This window comes from Bubalus kerabau, chromosome 6 (assembly GCF_029407905.1).
Source record: "Bubalus kerabau isolate K-KA32 ecotype Philippines breed swamp buffalo chromosome 6, PCC_UOA_SB_1v2, whole genome shotgun sequence".
NCBI lineage: Eukaryota > Metazoa > Chordata > Mammalia > Artiodactyla > Bovidae > Bubalus > Bubalus kerabau.
The window spans coordinates 23769440-23791698 of record NC_073629.1 but is presented as its reverse complement, the minus strand read 5'-3'; the positions used below and the strand labels follow the sequence as shown (position 1 = coordinate 23791698).

Sequence of the window (22259 nt, the reverse complement as noted above, 5' to 3'; positions counted from 1 at the left end):
GCTGCCCATGGCAAAAATTCTCCCTGCTTGTGTGGTGCGTCCTCTCACCCAACCCAGTCTCCAGGGATCCTATGGTTGGGAAAGTCCTAGGAGAGAGGTCTACCTTTTTTGGTCCCTTTAAAGGCTGCCTTTGTGCTCTGATGTTCCTCATAGATCCTCTTAGTGAACTAACTTCTTTAAACCATGGTTTTCTTTCAGCTCATCAAGGTGGCGTTGGAGAAAAGCCGGGCAGCTGTGGAGATCCAGAATGTGTCTCTTGCTCCTCCTTCCCTGACAGGAGGGGACAGTAACAGGGGTCTTCAGGAGGAAATGCTCCACCTGAGGGCTGAAATTCACCAGCACTTAGAGGAGAAGAGGAAAGCTGAGGGGGAACTGAAGGAGCTAAAGGCTCAAATCGAGGAAGCAGGATTCTCCTCTGTGGCCCACATCAGGTAGGACGTGCCCCAGAGAAGAGGAACCTGCTGATTGAGAGGCTGCTGTAGCCAAGGGACCACATTGCTGCAGCCAAGGAATTCGTGCCACCATGGGGCTTCTTGGTCCACATCCCAGGCTCCATGCATGCATGGTTCTACAGATTCTTAGAAAAGCTAATAATACTAGATAATGCATGTGTGTGTGTGTATGTGCTCCATGTCTGACTCTTTATGATGCTATGGACTGTAGCCCACCAGGCTCCTCTGTCCATGGGATTTCCCAGGCAAGAATACTGGAGTGAGGGCCATTTCCTCCTCCAGGGGATCCTCCCGACCCAGGGATCAAACCCATGTCTCTTGCATCTCCTGCATTGGCAGGTGGATTCTTTACCACTGTGCCACCTGGGAAGCCCTGAATAATGATGATTATCAATAATTACCATTTGAACTAGGTGTAAGTGAGGTCGCTCAGTCGTGTCCGACTCTTTGTGACCCCATGGACTGTAGCCTACCAGGCTTATCAGTCCATGGGATTTTCCAGGCAAGAGTACTGGAGTAGGTTGCCATTTCTTTCTCCAGGGGATATTCCCGACCCAGGGATTGAACTCGGGTCTCCCACATTGTAGGCAGACGCTTTAACCTCTGAGTCACCAGGGAAGCCCTATTCAAATAAATCTGGTCTTAATTCAATATAGAAATGCCCATTATCTGCTATACATATGACTGTCACAGTGGAAATCTTCCAGTTGTATGACAGGTATTGCTCTTTTGAATTGACTGGAATGTGTAAGGAATCTCCTGCTACCCAAGATGCTTCACTGCTGTATGCAGAACCAGAACAATCCATGAGGAGGAGGGTTTACACAGAGCCTCCACTCATCTTTCTCTCAGCAGCACAAATCCTTAAATTGTGGAATAACAATTTTAATAATCTCTTCTGTTTTATTTACTTTGCAAAAGTGGGAAGTAACTTATTCATTGGCTAGAATGCCTCTGCCTTTAATCTTTCCCTTCGCCCCCCAAAGAAGCTTGGAAAACATGCTGATAGCATAGGGATAATCTACTCACTCATTCGTCCATGAGGGTCACAATCCTCATGGCCTGCTGTTTAGAACACAGCTGTGCAGATGAACGCTTCTAATCCATACCCTATGGTTTCCCTGCCTATTGTGTGCCACTTAAATGTCCCTGAGTCATAGAATAATATTAATATTAGTACTTAGACATCTAGCACAATGTACCTTTTTACTGTTAAGGAACCTCAGGCCTAAAAAGTTCTAGCAGACTTGCTGAAGTTTGCATAATAGTCCATGGCAAGATCCCTGGCTCCCAAATATTAAATTCTAAGCCTTTTCTCCTATATACTTTATCAAACGTTTTTTGAAATTCTCTTGCAATCATCCTTTGTTCTGGTTCTTCTACTCTGAATCATCATGATATTTCTCATCCTAAATTCTACTTAAGCTAAAGCTTAAGTTCGATTTAAACTTCATTGTGTGTAAACTTTGTTGTGCTATCATGGGCGAGAACAGCACATCTCTTTCAATCCCACAGCTGAATATAGAAGCACCATTGCTACTGTAGAAGATTGACTATGTAATTCGTAATTCTATGCAATTCTCTTTTGGGAAGATTTTGTTGAGCATTGCTTTTCTTAGTTTGTATTGTGAAAAGAGCAGGGTTTTTCCCCCAAATACAAAGTTATGACATAACATTAAATATTCTTTATACACATGTGCCCCTTTCTTTCCCTGTTACACCTCAGTTTTAGCAAAATACCTGTTCCCCTTTTCTCCGTTGAGGAAACTCTCACAGTCTCTCTGATTCCTGTGTCCTAAACCATGCTCATCCTTAATTCACTCTAGACAAGCTCTGCTGTATTCCAAAACTTTAGGATTCTGAGAAACGCAATGTAGAGGCACAGCCAACTGCTGGTCCTTCAGGCTGTGAATTAGCTACTTCCTTTTTCTCTCCTGGTCAGCAGTTCTCAACGTGCTTAAGAATCACCTGTGGAACTTAAATAAAATGTGGATTCTTAGGCCTTAGCTCTAAAGCTTTTTAAGCAAGCACCTCCTAGGATTCTGCTGTTAGTATTCCTCAGGTCTGCAGCTGACAAGAGCAGAATTCTATAACTTCTCAGTTGCAGACACTGAACTAACCATAGCACTTAAGAATTTCGTGTAAGCATCCAGTGGCTCCGCTAAGTCAATGAAGTGAATTGCCATTTTAAGTAAATTGCCTTATTAAAGCCATACTTTTTATTGCTTTCATCCAATCCTAGTGAAGGATTTGCTGGGAGGAAAAGCTGCAACCAGAATATCTTGGTGAAAATTAGTTGTTTAGCCCATTATATCTTCTCAGCAAATATGAATATTCTATGTGCAGCTGGCACTGTGGAGGCTCTGGGGACACTAGGTGAACAGGACAGACAGAATCCCTGCTCTCATGAAGACGATCTCCTATCACAGGAGCCAGATAGAAAGCAACTAATTAGCATAAGTACATTTGACTATGATTCTGGTTAGTGTTGTTTGTTTCTTCTGTGTTCCTGGGTCCCAGTTTCTCATCCAGTAGTTTAAAAATGACTGATGATAATTAATAGAACTGTAGTCTACATAATAATAAGTTTCTCCCAGGCAATGTCCTTTTTTATTTTTTATTAACAGTTTAAGTATCCTTGTTTATTCTACAGGCCACTGAAAATTAGAACATGAGGTTGCAAACACGGGTAAAGACAAGTAGACTGTGTGTCTTGGGTCCAAGATTTTTAGTGATAATGCTGCCAAGTATTTATGGGAGTGTGGGGAATCTCCTGCTCTTCCTGAGCCTTGATTTCTTTGTATATAAAATAAGGGATGTTTTAATAGGTCTCTGAGGTCACTTCATGTACTGGGGTGTCTCTGAGTCTCTGATGGACTGAGTTGTGGGTTAACCAGGCTCTTAGGAAATGAGGCCAAGAACAGACCCGGCCCCTGACTGTGTATGTTTCTTGCAGGAACACCATGCTGAGCCTTTGCCTTGAGAATGCACAGCTGAAAGAGCAGATGGGAGAAGCAATGTCTGATGGATGGGAGATTGAGGAAGACAAGGAGAAGGGCGAGGCGATGGTGGAGACTGTGGTTGCCAAAGGGGGTCTGAATGAGAATAGCCTTCAGGCTGAATTCAGAAAGGTCCAGGGAAAACTGAAGAATGCCCGCAATATCATCAGCCTCCTCAAGGAACAGCTGGTGCTGAGCAGCAAGGAAGGGACTAGTAAGCTTAATCCTGAGCTCCTTGTGCACCTGGCCAAGGAGATCAACAGAATGAACACAGAGCTGGTTTACTCTCCTGGAAAGCACCAATGCCTAGAAGAGGAGGGTGTGACCACAAGGCCGTGCCCCAGACCCCGGAGCCTTGACCTTGGGGCTGCCCTCACAGTGGATGCTCACCAAGTAAGTATGGGGTTAGATGAAAAGCCCTTGGAGAAAGGCTGGAAATGTCCGTTTTTACCTTAAACAGGTCTGCCCCGTGGGTCAGGAGGCACCACGGGAAGGGCAGCTTTGCACCACAAGTAGTGGTGACACCGTTCCTCTAACATCCAGCTTTTAGAAAGGCTTCTTTTATAATGTTATCTCATGAATATTGCATGAGTAGTTAACTTTCATAAATATTTGAGTGCTTAATTTTCCAGGCAAGACACTAGGCACTGGAAGCAGGCAATAAGACTTCATCTCTGCCCTTCAGATATTCAACATGGTGGGGAAAGATGGCACAAAACCAGATCATTTCCATAGGATGCCATATAGAGCCACACGGGGCTTTAAGGCAGCCAGTCAGTGGTGTGTAATGACATCTCTTACTTATCACTGTTGTGTACTTCACAGCTCAGCACAGGGGTCTGCTCCTGAGCCTCAGAGGAACTGTCAGGATTCTCTAAGGGGAGGGGGCTGAGCTGCTGCTGCTGCTGCTGCTGCTAAGTTGCTTCAGTCATGTCCGACTCGGTGGGACCCCATAGACGGCAGCCCACCAGGCTCCCCCGTCCCTGGGATTCTCCAGGCAAGAACACTGGAGTGGGTTGCCATTTCCTTCTCCGATGCATGAAAGTAAAAAGTGAAAGTGAAGTCGCTCAGTCGTGTCCGACTCTTTGTGATCCCATGGACTGCAGCCCGCCAGGCTCCTCTGCCCATGGGATTTTCAGGCAAGAGTACTGGAGTAGGGTGCCATTGCCTGCTGAGGATTAAGTAAAATGGATTGCAGAGGACTGAGAGAACAACTGGCTAGGAATGCAGAGAGAGATGAGTGGAGGTTTCCACCCCTTCTCTTTTCAACCACTGAACAAACATTTGCTGAGGGTTCCTCACAGACTCAGGCGGCACTGTGCTGTGTGCTGTAGCAACAGAGATAAATAAAACATCACCCCAGCTCTCCAGGTGCTCAGTCTGGAAAGCAAGTAGCTGCCAAGTGGAATGAGGAGTGTTACGACAGACACATGGATGAAGTACACAGGGTTTGCAAGGCGAAGTGGCCACCACTGCCTGGGGAGGAGCTCAGATGGCCCTGACTCTGTGCTGGCTCTTTTCACAGCTGGATAACCAGCCCCAGACCCATGACCCTGGGCCGCAGTCAGAATTTAGCCTCTCGGGATCCACGAAGCACCTGCGCTCCCAGTTGGCACAATGCAAACAACGCTATCAGGATCTCCAGGAGAAGCTGCTGATATCAGAAGCCACTGTCTTTGCCCAGGCCAACCAGCTGGAGAAATACAGAGTCATGTTTAGTAAGTCTTAAGTTCACCACCACCTGTCTTCTCCCTGAGAAGCTCATGCTTTGCAGACTTCACTCTTCTTTCCCAGTCTCATGGCCAATTTAATCCTGACTATGACCTTAGCATTGTGGAAGTGGATTGTTGTTGTTATTTAGTCGCTAAATCATGTCCAACTCTTTTACAACCCCATGGATTGTAGCCTGCCAGGCTTTTCTGTCCTTGGGATTTTCCAGGCAAGAATACTGGAGTGTATTGCCATTTCCTTCTCCAGGGGATCTCCCTGACCCAGGGCTCGAATCCACATCTCCTGCTTTGGCAGGTGGATTCTTCACTGAGCCACCAGGGAAGCCCATGGAAGTGGATACTTAACTTCAATTTGCAGATGGCAGAAACAAATAAATGAATAAAGCAAGTTTGCAGTGACAGCATAGGGAGGAAATGAGCTAACATCCAGCTTCACTGATTTCTGGTACAGTCAACAGACTGCCTTACCGCTCTCAACATATGTTGATTGTTTCTCTTCTGCTCCTCTTTGCACCACAGTAGACTCTTCAAAAATGTACCATGTTGTTGGTCTAGAATCGGTGCTTTCTCGTAGAACTTCTGCAGTGACATAAATGTTCTGTATCTACGTCACATGTGGTTATGGAGAACATGAAATGTAGCTAATTCAATTTGAGGATTTAAAGTTTTATTTAATTTTTATCAGTTTAACATAAAACAGTCACGTTTATAACACTTACAGAACAGTGCAGATCTTGGTGTCTTTGAACCTGAGTTAGTTCTGTTCCATCCAAACATTCCCTGAGCCCCCATGAACAAAGCATTTGCTAGTTTCCCTGGGGCTTGTAGAGCTGATAGTATGCAGTGTGTGACTTAAACATGTCTGGTCCCAGGGAAGCCCAGGTTATCTGCAGGCAAGCTCACCAATGGGGAACAAGCTCACCTAGTGGGGAGGTCCTGCTGCCTGGCACAGGTGTTTCCTCTCCCACCTCAGTCCAGAGAAGCATCTATCCCACTCGGGGTCTGACCTCCCCAAGGGCCAGGGTGCATGCTGCTGAGGATGAGGGTATGTGGGAAATTTCGATCCTCTGTAGCACCCCCATCTGTCCCCAAGCAGGTGGATCGTCAGTGAAGCAGGACAGCAAGCAGGTGCAGGTGGACCTCCAGGACCTGGGCTATGAGACCTGTGGCCGAAGTGAGAACGAGGCTGAGCGGGAGGAGAGCACCAGCCCTGGTGAGAGCTTGGGTGTGGGGCTCGCCCTCCCCCACTAAGGGCAGCCTTCACATTTGGGTGCTGCTGGCCAACCCCACGTCTGATGAGGAGCAGGGCTGAGGGGTGCAGTAGACTGAAAGGGACACAGGACAGAGGGGGACAGAAAGTTTGGAGAACTCATGCCCAAAATGAAGCTGAGAGTGAGTTTGAATTTCTACAATTAGTTTTCAACATGCTGCCTGTTTAAAAAAAAAATTCAGCGTGAACTTTAAAAAAAGAGGTTCCATCCAACTGATTATTTCAGAAAAAATACTGTGTCTGTGTTAGTCACTCAGCTGTATCTGACTCTGTGACCTCATGGACTGCAGCCCACCAGGCTCCTCTATCCATGGAATTCTCCAGGCAAGAGTACTGGAATGGGTTGCCATTCCCTTCTCGAGAGGATCTTCCCAACCCAGGGATCAAACCCAGTCTCCTGCATTGCAGGCAGATTCTTTACTATCTGAACCACCAGAAAAAAAAAATACTAAAGTCTATTTATTAATGAGAGGATCACATGAGCTTTGAGTGAGTCAGTGAAAGAAGCTCAGTCATGTCCAACTCTTTGGGACCCCATGGACAATACAGTCCGTGGAATTCTGTAGGCCAGAATACTGGAATGGGTAGCCTTTCCCTTTTTCAGGGGATCTTCCCTTCCCAGGGATAGAACCCAGGTCTCCCATGTTGCAGGTGGATTCTTTACCAGTTGAGCCACTAGGAAAGCCCAAGAATACAGTACTGAGTAGCCTATCCCTTCTCCAGCGGATCTTCCTGACCCAGGAATCAAACCAGGGTCTCCTGCATTGCAGGCAGATACCAACTGAACTATCAGGGGGATATGCAGACTGAACATCTAAAAAAAGTGTTTTTCTGTACTTTAGCTATAGGGACATCCACCAAATTGAAATTGAGGAGAAAAACCCTGAGTAAAATAAAAGGTGACCACACCTGACTTGCAGGGCTCTTGGAGGACAAGAAATACAGCATATGGAAGCTAGCACAGTGCCAGCGCTGAATAAAGTACTGCTTTAACTTTTGTTCTAGTAATTATTGTCCTCAAGACCTTGAAGGGCATGGCCTCAGCAGCATGCCCAGCTTTACTCAGGAGGATGTCTTATCTTTTCTCAGAGTGTGAAGAGCACGATAGCCTCAGGGAAACAGTCTTGATGGAGGGGCTGTGCTCCGAGCAGGGACACCTGGACTCCACAATGACCAGCCCCCCTGGGAAGAAGCCCCCAGAGAGCCAACTAGGGAAGCAGGAGGAGCTCCGGGCATACGGAAAGTCAGAAGACATCTCTGTCCTACGTAAGGACATCAAAGATCTGAAGGCCCAGCTGCAGAACGCCAACAAGGTCATTCAGAACCTGAAGAGCCGGGTTCGGTCCCTCTCAGTTACAAGCGATTATTCATCTAGTCTGGAGAGACCCCGAAAGCTGAAGGCCGTTGGTGCCCTAGAGGGATCCTCACCGCGCAGTGTCACTGATGAGGACGAGGGGTGGCTGTCTGATGGCACTGGGGCTTTCTACCCTCCAGGGCTTCAGGCTAAAAAGGATCTGGAGAGTCTGATCCAGAGGGTGTCCCAGCTAGAAGCCCAGCTGCCAAAAACTGGAACGGAAGGGAAGCTGGCCGAGGAGCTGAGATCTGCCTCGTGGCCTGGGTAAGGAGGGTGCTCTGTGGATCATTGCTTGATTGAAGATGTCTAAGTTTATGTGTGAAATGGGGAAGCCCAGGCAGGTAGAAGAGAGAACCCATTGGGGCAGTCAGAGAGGACCTATTTCAGTGGTAGCCCTGGGTGTTAAGAAAGGACACATGACCCCTGCTGGGAGATACCAGGTCCCTGGGATTTCCTCTTAGGAATGCCTTCATACAGTGACCAGACATACAAGTAGTAAAACTGGAGGCAGACTTCCTAGGTTTGAATCCTAGCTCCAGTACTTACAGGCTGTGCAAGCCTCCTTAGTCTTCCTGAGCCTGTTTCTTTATCTATTAAATGAGGATAATAAGAAAACCTATCTCAAAGGGTGGTTATTAGGTTTAAATGAATTAATCCAAGTGCTTATAACAATGCCTAGCACATATTAAAGCTCTCAACCCTATTTGCCATAATTATTATTGTTATTAATACTTTGTGTTGAAAAACACTGGACTAGATGTCCATCTCTGTATCCAGGTTATCTATGCTGAGTAACAAACCACCCCAAAGTAGGGGATTCAAACAGTAATTTATGTGGATTGGCCGGGCTTAGTAGAGGTAGCTCTCACTTGGGGTCTCTCATGCCGTCAGATGATGGCTGGGGCTGGAGTCACTGAGATGTCTGGCTAGACATGGCTTCTTCATCCACGTGTCTGGTGACACAGTGCTCCCTGGCTTCTCTCTTTCTGCACGTGGCTTCCTGTCTTCTGGGGCCTTTCCTCCTGGCCTGGGCCTCTCATAGTGGTTGTCTCACTTCAGCATGGTAGCTGGCTTCCAAGAGTCAGGAAGTGAAAGTTGCCCAGTGAATTGAGAGTGATTCCTGGACTTGGCGCAGTGTCACAGAGCCCACACGGATTTGAGGAGGTAGAAAATGACTTCTTCCTAATGATGAAAGAGGGGCACAGCCACATTGTAGCCAAGCATGTGGAACGGGAGCTTGAGTAACGGCCATCTTTGCAAAATACAGTCTGCCGTAATATAGATGGTCTTTGAAGTAGAGGACATGAAAGGACTTATTTGGATTTTTAGTATTTATTGAGTGCCTACTCAATAAATATATTTAGCATTTATTATCAACTAGAAGTCTACACTATATTGGTGCTGTAAGGGAAGTAAAATACAGCACGGTATTTACCCCCACAGAACTTATTTTTCACTTTTGGCACATGACTAATGTATATTAAACAGTGGAGGAATGGTGGTGTACCATGTTGTCTGATGCAAGTTTGTCAGAACAGAATTTACTCTTAAACACATCCTTTGGTTTTGGTGCCAGAATTCAGCATAAACGGAGGAATTCTTAGAGATGCTCTTATAGAAATCTCTACAGAAGCCCACATAGTTTAATTTTCCATTCTTACTCTTTCCTCTTCTTTCATTCATTAGGAAATATGATTCCCTGATTCAGGACCAGGCCCGAGAACTATCCTACCTACGTCAGAAAATACGGGAAGGGAGAGGTATCTGTTATCTTCTCACCCAGCACTCGAAAGACACTGTAAAGTCTTTCGAGGACCTCCTAAGGAGCAATGACATTGACTACTACCTGGGACAGAGCTTCCGGGAGCACCTCGCCCAGGGCAGCCAGCTGACAGAAAGGCTCACCAGCAAACTCAGCACCAGTAAGTTGGCCTCATGGCTTTGGGACCCTCTCAGTGACTCCCAGAGCCTAGCCCCAGGTGGCCACCTCACCTCCCACAGCTGTTAACCCAAGTCCTGCTTCTGCTTCATTCCTGGGGGCCGTTATTGGATCAGGACTGGCCGGTAGGCCACACAGAGGAGGAACCACAGGGTCAGAGAGGCCGTGATTACAACTGTAGAAACGTCATCATTTATGGAATGTGCCCTTTGGGAAAGGAGGCTGAGTTCATCCAGTGTTGGGGGAGAAAGGGAGGAGGGATGGGAGGACTTCATAGCAATAAAAAGAGCTCTGAATCGAGAACTGCAGGACACAAGCTCTAGCCTGATGCTACCATTCAGTCTCTGTGGGCAAATGACTTACCTTTTGACATCTCGTGTTTCTTCGCCTATTGCCTGGCATCACACATGAATATAATTCAAATAGAGATAAAGGACAGCACCATGCCCACTTGAACATGGGCACTGAACATCACAGCACACAGGCCAGGAATATTGGTCACAGTTAGAGTCTTTTACTTAGAATTTCCTGAGAGCACCCGAGGGGGCACAGCAGGATCAGTTTTGGGGGCCAACCAGCCCACATCCCAGTGGTGCCGAGGTGGGGCAGGGCTGTTGGTCACTTCCTCAAAGCAAGAGCAGGTTCTACGTGAAAGCTACGAGGGGACACAGAGCTCTCACCCGGGAGTCGTTCTGTGGCAGGCTTGGAGCCTGGTATGTTACGGAGGGAATCTGGCCAAGTGCCTTTTAAACTTTTTTTTGCATTGATTTGGGGCAGAGGCAGTCATGATGGTGATCACCAGGTCAGGGAAGTTCTGCCTGGCGAGCGCTGGAGATCCTGCAGGTTTGTTCTCTAAAGATGCCGCCTGAGGTCTCCCAGATTAATTCTTCCACATGTCCTGACCACACATAGCATGGTCACTATTTTGCACTCGAATAGGCTCTTGCACTTGTAATGTGTAAAGTGAGACCTGTTTAATTTCTTACTGTTTCTTTCTGAATTTGGTTTGCAGAGGATCATAAAAGTGAGAAAGATCAAGCTGGACTCGAGCCACTGGCTCTGAGGTAATTCAAATAGAATCTGGTAAAGTAATTGGGAACAAGGCCTAAGGGATCAAGGAGGGCTGCAACTTCACAAGTCAGAAGTGGGGAGGTGGGTATGGAAAATACTGATTGTAATGAATTAATTTGTTCATGAAACACCTTCCTGTTCTTTTTAGCCTAATTCTTTACACCCTTTTGATAGAATTCTGTTGATTTCTATTTGTATAATGATTCTCCAGGCTTAGTAACCTGGAGTCAGTCTGACCTAAAAGTAAACTTACCAAATTTCAAGGGTCCTTGGCACCCCAAGGATCTCCTCTGTTCCCTGACTCTGTGTGTTTAAATACACGGTGTGCTTTTTGCCAAGTTGGCTTACCCCCAAGTTGAGTTAGCAGCTAGTTTAGTGGCCACACAGTTTCCTTGGGAAAAAAAGAATTGGATTACAGTTCCTAATAAAATTCCTCAATGTTTCAGATCTTGGGAGGCTACAGTGCCTTGGAAATCAGTTTTCAATGAGTCACTGCATATTTTATTATTATGTACAATAAAGTTCAGGCTCAGAGTTCTTTGTAGTTTCTAGATCAAATCCCTTTGTGTCATGAGTATGCTTTAGACCACTCAGTACTCCTCAAAATATCTGCGGTGAAGGACAAAGGATTTTGTTTTTATCTCTAATCTATCATAGACACACACATGGTCTGAACCTTAATCAGCCAGATGATTCTACTTACGTACTCTTGGATGTTGTGAGAATGCCACACTGCTGTGTTTCTCAGCGGCTCACCGTCCATTTCCGTACTTATGTTGTTGGAGACCGGGAACCAGCAGTTCTCGGACTCCAGCTGTCCTGGGGACCACGCTTGGAGCAGCAGTACCTTAGAGGGCTGGCTAAGCCCCTGCGAGTCCTCAGTGTATCATGTGGCCAGTGCACTGGGCACCTCTTGCTTCCCCTCCCTCTGCACCCGGCCTACTTTCCACTCCTAAACCAGAGATGGGTAATTTCATTTATTCTTTGCAGGCACGGTCCCCTTGACTTTTCCTTATAAGGACTAGCTCATCCAGTGATTCTGGTTTCCCCTGTTGTCCTCCTTCACTCCACTAGGCTTAGCAGGGAGCTGCAGGAGAAGGAGAAAGTGATTGAAGTCCTGCAGGCCAAGCTGGACGCCCGCTCCCTCACACCGTGCAGCAGCCATGCCTTGTCAGACTCTCAGCGCTCTCCCAGCAGCTCCTCCTTCTTGTCTGACGAGCTGGAAGCCTGCTCTGACATGGACATCGCCAGCGAGTACACACACTATGAAGAGAAGAAAGCTTCACCTGGTCACTCAGGTAGCCTCCACTTTCTGAGTGGAACCACCTTTTTCTAGGCTGAGAGGAGACGTCTACATCCAGGCTTTATAGATACACCTTGGCATGTGTCAGGCTGAACCAGGCAAACCACAGTGGGAAGAGTGAGAAGAGGATGGAGACTTCTGTTTCCCCACTGCCTCACGGGCACACAATCTGTCTGATTGATCTCCTTCTTTAAGATGGGATGTCTTATCCCTCCAGCCAGCTGCAGCTCCTGAACCCCTGAGTTTCCTTAGGTGTCCACATATGCTGCTGCCCTTGCCTGGTATTTTTGGAGGTGCCTTTGTCTTGGTTCCCAGCTTTGAGCCCCACTGTTACCTCTCAGGTGGCTTTTCTCACTGAAGGAGCAATCTGCAAGTAAGGAATGAAAGCTGCTCACAGTGCTTGTGCTTGGTGCTCTCCCTGAAAACAAGGCTCTGGCCTGGTTAAATTGTAAGATCAGATTCCGGTTCTTTGTAGAATACCAAACATGTTCTTTCATTCATGGGTTTTGTAGATTCCATCCATCATTCGAGTCATTCTGCTGTACTGTCTTCCAAACCATCAGCAACCAGTTCATCTCAGGGGGTTAAGGCCGAACCCAGCAGCAACCCCGTCAGCTTCCCAGCTCCCCAGAATCCCCCCAAGGAGGCCATCCAGGCCCATCCAGGTATGCACTAGCCAATGGGGCAGGGGCTTCATCTCCTCTCACTCAGCTCTGACTTTTCTTCAGAGACAAGAAAAGCATCATTAGGAGCTTAGATACATCGAATCCTAGACAAAAATCAAGAGACCATTCAGATTCACTAAGAGGGTCTGATTAGTCTTTAACTACTGTAGAAAAATAAATAATCCACATCAGACTTTGATCTGCATACCAGTTTTGACCAGTCGTTGGCTAATCATTTTAAAAGAATCATCTTCATTTCTTTCTCTCATTTCACCCTGGGAATCAAAGAGGCAAAATGTTTCTCTCAGGATTATTGTAGCCAGAGAGCAAAAAGAAATTTCCATCTGCTGTCCCTTTGTATGTTTTCCCCATTTTATCTGCAGAGGAGCCTCTGTAGTTGGTGGGGCTATTTCCTTCATAGCTGAGGATGCTTCAGTATCCTTAAAAGGGATTCTGTTCACATTACATTATCTTTCATGGTTTTGTGAATGAATCGGTGGTCCTTGATATATACATGGTGTATATCTTGGACTGACAGAGTTGTATATTTCATTTACCTGCCTCAGGTTAGTTACCAGGGGGTGTATTATACAATCACAGCTCCACAGTAGCAATGGCACAGAACGGGCAAACCTTATTCTCAGCTGCTGCCCCCCAACAAGACGGGCTGGCTGCCTGCCTTCAGTGTGGTTGTGGTGAGGCTGCATTCAGTAGAGATGCCTACAGAAGAACAACACTTTTCTTCTGCCATCCTTGTCTCTCTTGAGAGCAAGTCAACCAAATCTTAAGGAAAAGAATGTGTCCAACTCTTTTTGGGCTCAAAGTTTCTGGGCCAAAATTTCCAGCTAAACCAGGAAATCATGGGGAAAAACCATTCGTCAAGCACTGTAGACATCTCTGTGAATGCTTTGGGGTTAAAAAGAGCAGAAGGTCGAAGGTTTTAGAATCAGAATGAAGGAGGCCTGGGCTGTGTCACTTGGTAATTCAGGGGTCTTGTACTGCTCTGATACTATGTCAGCATCCTGGGATAAGGGATGTTTTTCAGAATGTGATCACCGTCTTCTGTGTGAAACAGTCTCCACAAGTCTAGACGTCTTGGTTTCTGCTCCCTCCGTGGGCTACATGCCCTTCAACTGTTTTTAGGAAAAGGAGAGAGATTCAACCATCAGAACTTCCCAGGCTTCCTGAAGTCTATAGATGGGCTGCATAATGATCACCTGTGACGTTTTTTCTTTTAAAAAACTTTCTGCCAGAGTTTATGATTCAGTAGGTTTGCATCAAGGACAGAAGAATCCACAAATGTTAAGCATTTTTCTTAAACTATTTGAATGTCCAGACAGATTTGCATGCCACTGTGTCTCAATTTCCCAAGGCTTTTATTTTTACTTTGGTGAATGAGCACAGTGATTTGGGATTCTCAAGTTTGTTTCCATCAGCCTTGAATTTCATGCATTAGTCATGCCAGCATCCCCACTCTCCTAGTCTACTCCAGTCCCCCTCAGGGTGAGTCCTGTTGCTCTCAGGAGTTCTAGGTGTAGGGGAGTCTTGACTGGCACATGCTGGCGGCAGCACCCCAGGGCTCCTGAGAGCATTCAGGCAGAGCCATCCTGGCCTGCCACACCCAGATGGCTAGGATGGGGCTCTCATGGCTGCCTGAGCTATGGTAATGCTACCTTGCCTTTTATAACCAATTGTTTTCAAGATGAGCATAGAATGTGAATGCAGGATAGCCCTGGCAGGGGAGAAGAAGGAGGGGGTGAGAAAAGTCAGCCTCTTGGGTAGCTCTGCTCCCCCTTGGCCATCTTAGTCATCACCACGTTGAATGACAGACACTCCCCAAGGAGACACCCGGTCAGGAAATAGTTTTACCTTCTCAATCTTTCACCCATTCTTTTCTCTCCCTTTCGGTCTAATGACTTATGTCCTTTCTCCCTAACTTTCTGTTTCTAGGCCTTCATTTCCAATCCATACCCACGCTGGTTAGCCTTCCCCAGGCACCACTGCCCTCAGCTCCACCCAGCTTCCTGCCTTTCAGCTCTGCTGGCCCTCCCCTCCCTGGCTGCTGTGAGACACCCATGGTCTCCTTGGCAGAGGCTCAGCAGGAGCTGCAGATGCTGCGGAAGCAGTTAGGAGAAAGTGAGCACTTCCTGCTGCATTTGTGTGCTTGCGAATGGTGGACCCACACTGTGTGTCTCTGCATGGCTTTGGCTGGATGGCAGAGTTTTAAAAATAACACAGGGGTACATGCTATCAGTGGACGATTGAGGCAGAGCTGCGCTTGCCGTTTTGGGAAATATATTTGCTGTTATCTTTCTCATGTGTGTGTTTCATCAGTTAGTAGGCAACTAACTATCCTCCTATGTGAAATAAGAAAAGAACTTCACATGATGAATTTTCCCTCTAGTAGTGCTTTAAAAAATACTAGAAAGCAATTTGAAATTACCTTGTAACCATGGTCTGTGCCTGTAAAGAAGAGCTTGGATGGGCCAGAGATTGATGGTCACCATACAGAGAGTGTCTAATGACCTAAGACCACAGCTGAGAATGTGTACACCTTGAGCCCCATTTAGACCACATTAGTATCCCTGAAATTGGATACACTGTCTACTCTAACATTAGTTTGATTTCCAGCGAGACTGAGATTATTTTTAAGGAGAGTCTGCACATGTTCCTTCCAGCAGGCAGTGACGTCTAAGAGGCTACCTTCTGCTACCAGTGTTACACGGGTATAGCAATCTAAGTACCTACCAACGTGAACATGGTCTTGCCTTGTGTGACAGAGCCAGGGCAGAGAACTAAAACTCAGAGAGTGAGGTTACTTGATCAAGGTCACTAGTAAGGGGGAGAAATGGGCTTGAATTTGGATCTGCTGCTCCTGGTTCCATGTTTCCATTATACCTTCTCCATCTAGAATGGTTTTGTTACAGTCCTGCTGAGAGCACAGGCTGAGCTCAGCTGAACCATCTGGAGGCCCCTTGCAAAAGTCTTTTCTCTCTTTAGAGATGACAGAAAGGTGCTATTCTCTCTGAACTAGAACTTGCTACCAAGCTACCATAGCAGATCTGGAACCAACAATTGATGGATAACAAATCTGTTCCATGCCGAAAGGCAAGAGTGTTCACTAGACTACTTTTCTTTTCTTCATTTCCTTTTCCTTCATCTTTCCACATTGTCACATTGTCTTTGCCCAAAGGGAAAGACAGGAAGAAGAGCACTGTGCATGAAATGGTCCGCTGATGCGGGTTGAACTGGAGTCACAACCAGTCTGTTCCATGGGCCAGATTTTGGATGGTCCAGCCTTGGCGAGAAAGGCTGTAGCCCTTTCTTTGCCTTGTTAAGCACAGTCCTCTCCGAAGAGCTCATCAGCTCTCCTCCCTTGCTTTAAAGCAAGCTTCTGAGTGGATAGTGGTGCATGGCAGCTTCTCAGGTCTCTATGGAGCTAAAATCTTCTTGTGCAAGTGTCTGTCTGGTGTTTTTGCATGGTTTAGGGCATGTGCTCTGTATTGTGTGGCCAGGGAGACTGGAACATGAGACTACTGATCCCTGTTACTGATAAGATTTGAAGCCTCCTACGACCTTGGTGAGAAAGTAAGCTGAGTGTCAGCAACCACTGATTTCCCCCTTTGCCTTGTGTGGCGTTGGGTTGAAAGAGGTGTGGACAAGGTAGGGAGTCACCTCTCTTTTAAATCCTGGACTGTAATTTGGATGCTTACAATTTTTATCCTCCTCCTTAATTTCCAGTGATCCCAATGAATATCTAGTATTTTTCAAATTGGGGAAGGGGAGATACTTGACAGTACTTCTCAAACTTTCCTGCTTATTAGAGTCAGCTAGGATGATTTTAAAACATTCAGTACCCAAGTTGTACCACATACCAATTAAGGTCAAATCTCTGGGGAACCAGGCACTGGTACTTGTTTTTACATTGTCTTAGATAATTCCAGAATGTAGCCATATTTGAGAACAGTTATAAACAAGGATCAAAACTGGCAACTGCCAACTACATTAATTCCTCAAAGGGGGTTGGCTTGGTTGGAAGAAACCAGGACCTCACTCCTCACTCCTATTTCTTAGGCAGAGCTACCTGTTTACTCTGCTGCTCATGTCGATAATCCCTGGAAGAAAGCAGTCTTCTGAATGTGAATATCCTGAACTATAGCCAGTTCATTTCTTTCCCTCTCTCACCCAGCTGGGATTATTTTTAAATAGAAGCGGAGATGATGGAAAGGCCCATGATTTCACAGGATCTATGAAGGCATCAGCCTATGAAATGAAAGGTCCTCCCTCCCCTATGGGAGAGTGTTCGTGACTCTTCAGATGCAAGTGATGACATTTCGGTTCCTTGAATCATGTTGAGTAAGATTCAAATCACCTCTTACCTTATACAGAACCTCCCCCAACCTCAGCAAAGAGTTCAGTCTGGAGTGACTGGGGCCACCATTCTAGCTGGATTTATGCCCCCTTCCTCTTTTGACAACCCCAAAGGAAAACTGGGAAAACTGGCACTTTAGCTTCTGGAACAGCAAGTACTCACAGGAACACAAACATTCCTGTTCACAGGTGTGCTCAGTGCTACGGCCCATCACACTCTTAACCCCTGACTTTCCCAGTGAGTTCTGCCCAGGAACTTCCCTGGACTCTATCATGAGGCATTATCATAGGAGCCAGGATTAGGGCCACAGGACTTTCCTTTTGTGCACATGGCTGACTTTATGATGCTTTATTCACCCCCTAACTCTTGTGCTCATGCTAGCAAATACAAGGGGTTAGAGTTGTAGCTTCTGGGGTATCAGTCTTCATGTCACTGGTATTCCGCAGCCGACCGGGACCTCAGCCCATGTGTCCCCCTCCAGTGCCTGCTCTTCTCAGTCACACATTTCCTGGCTGATCCTTGTGCTCTGCTACTGCTTCTCACTCATGTTTCCTTCTGCCCAGGTGTCACCAGTGTTCATCCTGCTTCCCCAGCCACACTGCCAACCAACCACACAGAAGCCAGATCGTCCCACTACCTCAACCCTCCCCAGCCCCTCTGTCCTCCAAGGGGCACCACGGACCTGGGCAGAATCCTGGAGCCTGGGTACCTGGGCAGCAGTGGCCAGTGGGACATGATGAGGCCTCAGAAAGGGAGTATATCTGGGGACCTATCCTCAGGCTCCTCCATGTACCAGCTTAACTCCAAACCCACAGGTAAATACAAAGCCAAGCAGGTCAATTGTTTCTCTAAACCCTATGAAACCCTGTACATGTACACTTATAACTCCCTTACATGCATCCCTATATGGGAGGAGGCCCATGGGGCTTGCTTAGCACTAGCTGTCCTGTGTTTGAAATCAAATTACTCTTTTTTTAGGGTAAAAGTGATAGGTTATTTAATTTTAAACCTTTTTTTTGTATTGAGGTATAGCCAGTTAACAATGTTGTGATAGTTTTAGGTGAACAACAAAGGGACTCAGTGATACATATACACGTACCCATTCTCCCACATACTCGCCTCCCATCCAGGCTGCCACGTAACATGAACAGAGTTCTGTGTGCTATATAGTAGGTCCTTGTTGGTTATCCATTTAAAATGTAGCAGTGTGTGCATGTTCATCCCAAATGCCCTAACTATCTCTTTCCCCCAACCTTCTCCCTGGCAACCATAAGTTTGTTGTCTAAGTTTGTGAGTCTCTTTCTGTTTTGTAAGTAAGTTCATTTGTATCATTTCTTTTTAGAATCCACATATAAGGGATGTCATACAATATTTCTCCTTCTCTGACTTCACTCAGTATGACGATCTCTAAGTCCATTCATGTTGCTGCAATGGCATTATTTTGTTATTTTTTACGGCTGAGTAATATTCCATTGTGTGTGTGTGTGTGTCTGTGTGTATACGTCTTGGTGAAGCCAATTTACTCTTTAAACAAAGTCACCTGAGCTCCCATATGCCCATGAGAGAGGACAGTGATGTTTAGGGATCTTGCTGAGAGACCACTGGCAGAGCCCCCCTAGTGGGCCCCACTAATAGACAGGATGCTCCATCTCTACCTCTTCCTGTCCTGGGTGGCTGCAGGGGCTGACCTGCTAGAGGAGCATCTTGGTGAAATCCGGAACCTACGCCAGCGCCTGGAGGAGTCCATCTGCATTAATGACCGCCTGCGGGAGCAGCTGGAAAACAGGCTCAGTTCTACTGCCCGAGAAAGTGGTAGGAGAGGCCCAGGGCCTCCTATTTCCAGTCTAATTAGGGAGATTCTGAAGGTTGCCCTAGAGAAAAGAGTCACAGATTTCAAAGCACTGTAGTCTGCTTTCCTCCACTTGCTCCTTACAGTCAGCAAGGCAGGAGCAAGGACCATTCCCCTCCCTTTGTTGCTGTATCTGAGCTCAGAGAGTAACTCTCCTCACTGCAGATCTAACCAGATCTGGTCCCCAGAATCCTCTGGCTTCTTGTTCACCCTAAAGCTGCTCATTTGCTGCCTGCTGACTTCTGTGCCCTGGTTCTGTGATTGGCATGTGGTGGAGCCAGGTCTGCAAGGCCTCCCGCAGCCGCTCACCAAGGTGGCCTCCTGCCCACACTCTCCCCCAGGCTGCTGAAACTGGGAGGCCAGCCTTTCCAAACACCCTTGACCTGTCCACACTGCAGCAGGAGCAGCTATTTAGGGAATAGAGCCTCCTGAACAGCTCACCCAGGGCACATGAAATGCATGCAAAGAACCCATGCAGAGGAGCCACAGGAAAGCCAGGCATTCAGCCCAGCAGACTTCGTCCCACCAGGATACGAGTCCTTGGGGTTTTCTGCTGGGTTGGGACCGTGTCTTTGGAGACAGAGAATGAGCAAACAGAGATCCTCTGTTACACAAATGTGTAACTTACCTGCTTGCACTTCCCCGGACAGGCTCAACCTCTAACTTCTACAGTCCGGGCCTGGAGTCCACACCTCAGCTCTCCAATGAGAACAGAGTCCTTAGGGAAGAAAACCACAGGCTTCAGGCTCAGCTCAGTCATGTTTCCAGAGGTGAGTGCCAAAAGCCACAAATTGTGGTCATTGTTATATCCCTTTCTTCCCTGGCCACACCCATCACCAATTGGAGAAGCAAAGAGAGAAGGTGGAGAGAATAGAGCTACTCAGACCCACCAACATCAAACTCCCATAGCTAGAAAGGGCTATTTCCTGACAATGCCCAACCATGGGCCTTCAGACACCTAGGCTCCAGGGAGGAGGAGCTTTAGGAAATCCACTTCTGTGCAACCCACTTGCAGTAATTCAGTCATTAGCTATCAAACTGGACACCAGTTAGTGCCTGTCCTACCTCCCCACAACTCACAGCTAGTTTGGACCCAGGAAAGGGAGGAGCAGGAGGCCTAAACACCCTCTCAGGTTCTTCCAAGACCTTGCTGAAGCTCTCTGTGTCCCTCTCGTGCTGATGTGCTATCCCCATGTCTCCTCTCCATCTCCCTCCTTATACACTCAGGGTCCTCTTTGGTCCCTGGTCCTCATGACTGTGTCTGGAGGTGCTAGAAAAACATCTTGCAGAGCTTTCTCAACACTACTGAGTGGGAATCCATGTGTGGGCATCATTTCCTTTGGGGCCTGGGCGGGAGGGGGTGGGCGGTGACCTTAGTGTTAATTGAATTAATGAAATCAATGTATTTTCAATCACAAATTATTTTTATTTACAAATATTTATTGAATAGCCAAATAGACAAAGAATAGTGGCTAAGAGGATTAAGCCCAGAATGAAATAATGCTTTCAGGAAAGGAAAAAGACATTAAGAGAGGTTTCTACATAAGCCTCTTGATCCTTGGCAAAACTCACGAGTGGATTATTGCATAGAGCGTATGTGAGTACTTAGAAAATAGAGTTAGGAAGCAGAGTGTGTTCCCTAAAACAAGGCGGGCCATACTGAATCACAGCAGCAACCTCTTTCTGCAGAGAAAGAGGCCCCCACTCCTTGGAGCGTGTGGATGTAACAGCAGACACTGGCTTTGCCTTCCTAGCAGCATAAGCTGGCCTTCCTTTCACCTTAGTTCTGTTTGTCGGGATGGATGTGCTTGGGCTTATCTTCCTGCTGACCTTTGACCCTACAATCTACGCACTCCTGTGTCCTGCTTACCAGAGCACTCCCAGGAAACAGAATGCCTGAGGGAGGCTCTGCTGACCTCTCGATCCCGGCTTCAAGAGCTGGAAATGGAGCTGGAGCACCAAAAGGTAGACCGGCAGCAGTTACTGGAAGACCTGAAGGAGAAGCAGCAGGAGATCTTGCATTTCCAGGAGGAACGACTGTCTCTCCAGGAGAAAGACTCCAGGTTAGAGGGAGCCCATTGAAGATGGCCGCATTTTCAGATTTAGAAAAAGGGATATTGGCAAGTCAGTGAATGGTCCTTTTCAGAAACCTCGATATCCCCTCTGCTATTTCAGATTTATGGGTAACTTTGAACAGAAGGAAGGACTTCTCTAGGAATGACTTTTTCACTCCAAAGTTGAGAGAGTAAAACTCTCTTATGTAAGTAAAGCTTTAGCATATCAGATTCTGGAGAAAATACTTCTAGTGAGTTTTGGGATATTAGTCCCATCATCACCTAGGAGGTCTGCACCAGCCTTGGTGCTGCTTCCCAGCATAAACCCTGTAACTGCTGGACAACATGACAAGACACGGTGGGGCAGTAGGAACACCAGGTAGTGTGTCCCAGGTGTGATAGCTAACAGCACAGTTCTAAGCAAAGGCGCTTCACCCTCTGAGCCTCTCTTGCCACACCTGTAAAATAAAGGCAGTGGTCTTCATGACACCTCAGTTGACATCTAGGGCTAAAATTCTATGATGTAAAAGTTGGCTCAGAGCCTCTTGCCCTGATAGAAATCCACCTGCTCAGTGGACCCTTGCTTCTCCCTTGCCAGACTGCAACGTAAGCTGGCCTTCCTGCAGCAACAGTGCGAAGAGAAACAGCAGCTCTTCCAGTCCCTCCAGTCAGAGCTACAGATCTATGAGGCACTTTATGGTGACTCCAAGAAGACACTGAAAGGTATGTTTTCCCTTCTTCCCCACCCTGGGAGCTTCTTGTTCTTGCTAAAGCTTCCGGTGAAGTCTTTACCTTGGGAGTTCCAGAGATCTTGGAAACTTACTTTGTTCTATCTGAGAAAAAGCCTCAGTCATTGAGGATCCCAATAAGAAGGGGGGAGTGCTCACACACAAAGCCCAGATGCTGGTGACAAGAGCAAGATTCAGCCTACAGATCCTTAAAAATAGGCTACAAGAGTCAAACTTCACCTACCTGGATGGTCTGAGACAAGTTAATCAAAATCCAGATTATACAGTGATTTTTAAAAAATGCAAAGAACCATGCTGGTGGTGTCATCATTTGAAAACGTCTCAGATGTTGTGAATTCTGATCACCCACGCAGCAATTGTTGCAGACAACCAGCTCCCGCACTGACCTTTCCCAAAGTGAGAAAAAAGTTTTCTTTAAAGACATTTTTATTCTGGGTATAATTAATTTGTCA

The 22259-nt window shown here is 46.7% G+C and overlaps 1 protein-coding gene across 11 annotated transcripts in view; it reads left to right on the top strand.

Moving 5' to 3' along the window:
* PDE4DIP (phosphodiesterase 4D interacting protein) overlaps positions 1–22259 on the top strand; it is a 238489-nt gene that overhangs the window by 203247 nt on the left and 12983 nt on the right. For 7 of the 11 annotated variants that reach the window (XR_008715612.1, XM_055584581.1, XM_055584583.1 and 4 more), the window contains 15 exons: positions 199–431; positions 3409–3844; positions 4977–5169; positions 6275–6394; positions 7541–8069; positions 9492–9727; positions 10757–10808; positions 11890–12113; positions 12631–12783; positions 14734–14919; positions 17719–17970; positions 18836–18967; positions 19655–19774; positions 20878–21067; positions 21657–21781. Coding sequence is in view for 10 of the 11 variants with exons in the window: in XM_055584581.1 (XP_055440556.1) it covers positions 199–431; positions 3409–3844; positions 4977–5169; positions 6275–6394; positions 7541–8069; positions 9492–9727; positions 10757–10808; positions 11890–12113; positions 12631–12783; positions 14734–14919; positions 17719–17970; positions 18836–18967; positions 19655–19774; positions 20878–21067; positions 21657–21781 (3181 nt within the window). In the remaining variant the exon portion in view is untranslated. The remainder of the gene's footprint in view (positions 1–198; positions 432–3408; positions 3845–4976; positions 5170–6274; positions 6395–7540; positions 8070–9491; positions 9728–10756; positions 10809–11889; positions 12114–12630; positions 12784–14733; positions 14920–17718; positions 17971–18835; positions 18968–19654; positions 19775–20877; positions 21068–21656; positions 21782–22259) is intronic. The other 4 variants (XM_055584577.1, XM_055584575.1, XM_055584576.1 and 1 more) reach the window with 3 other exon arrangements.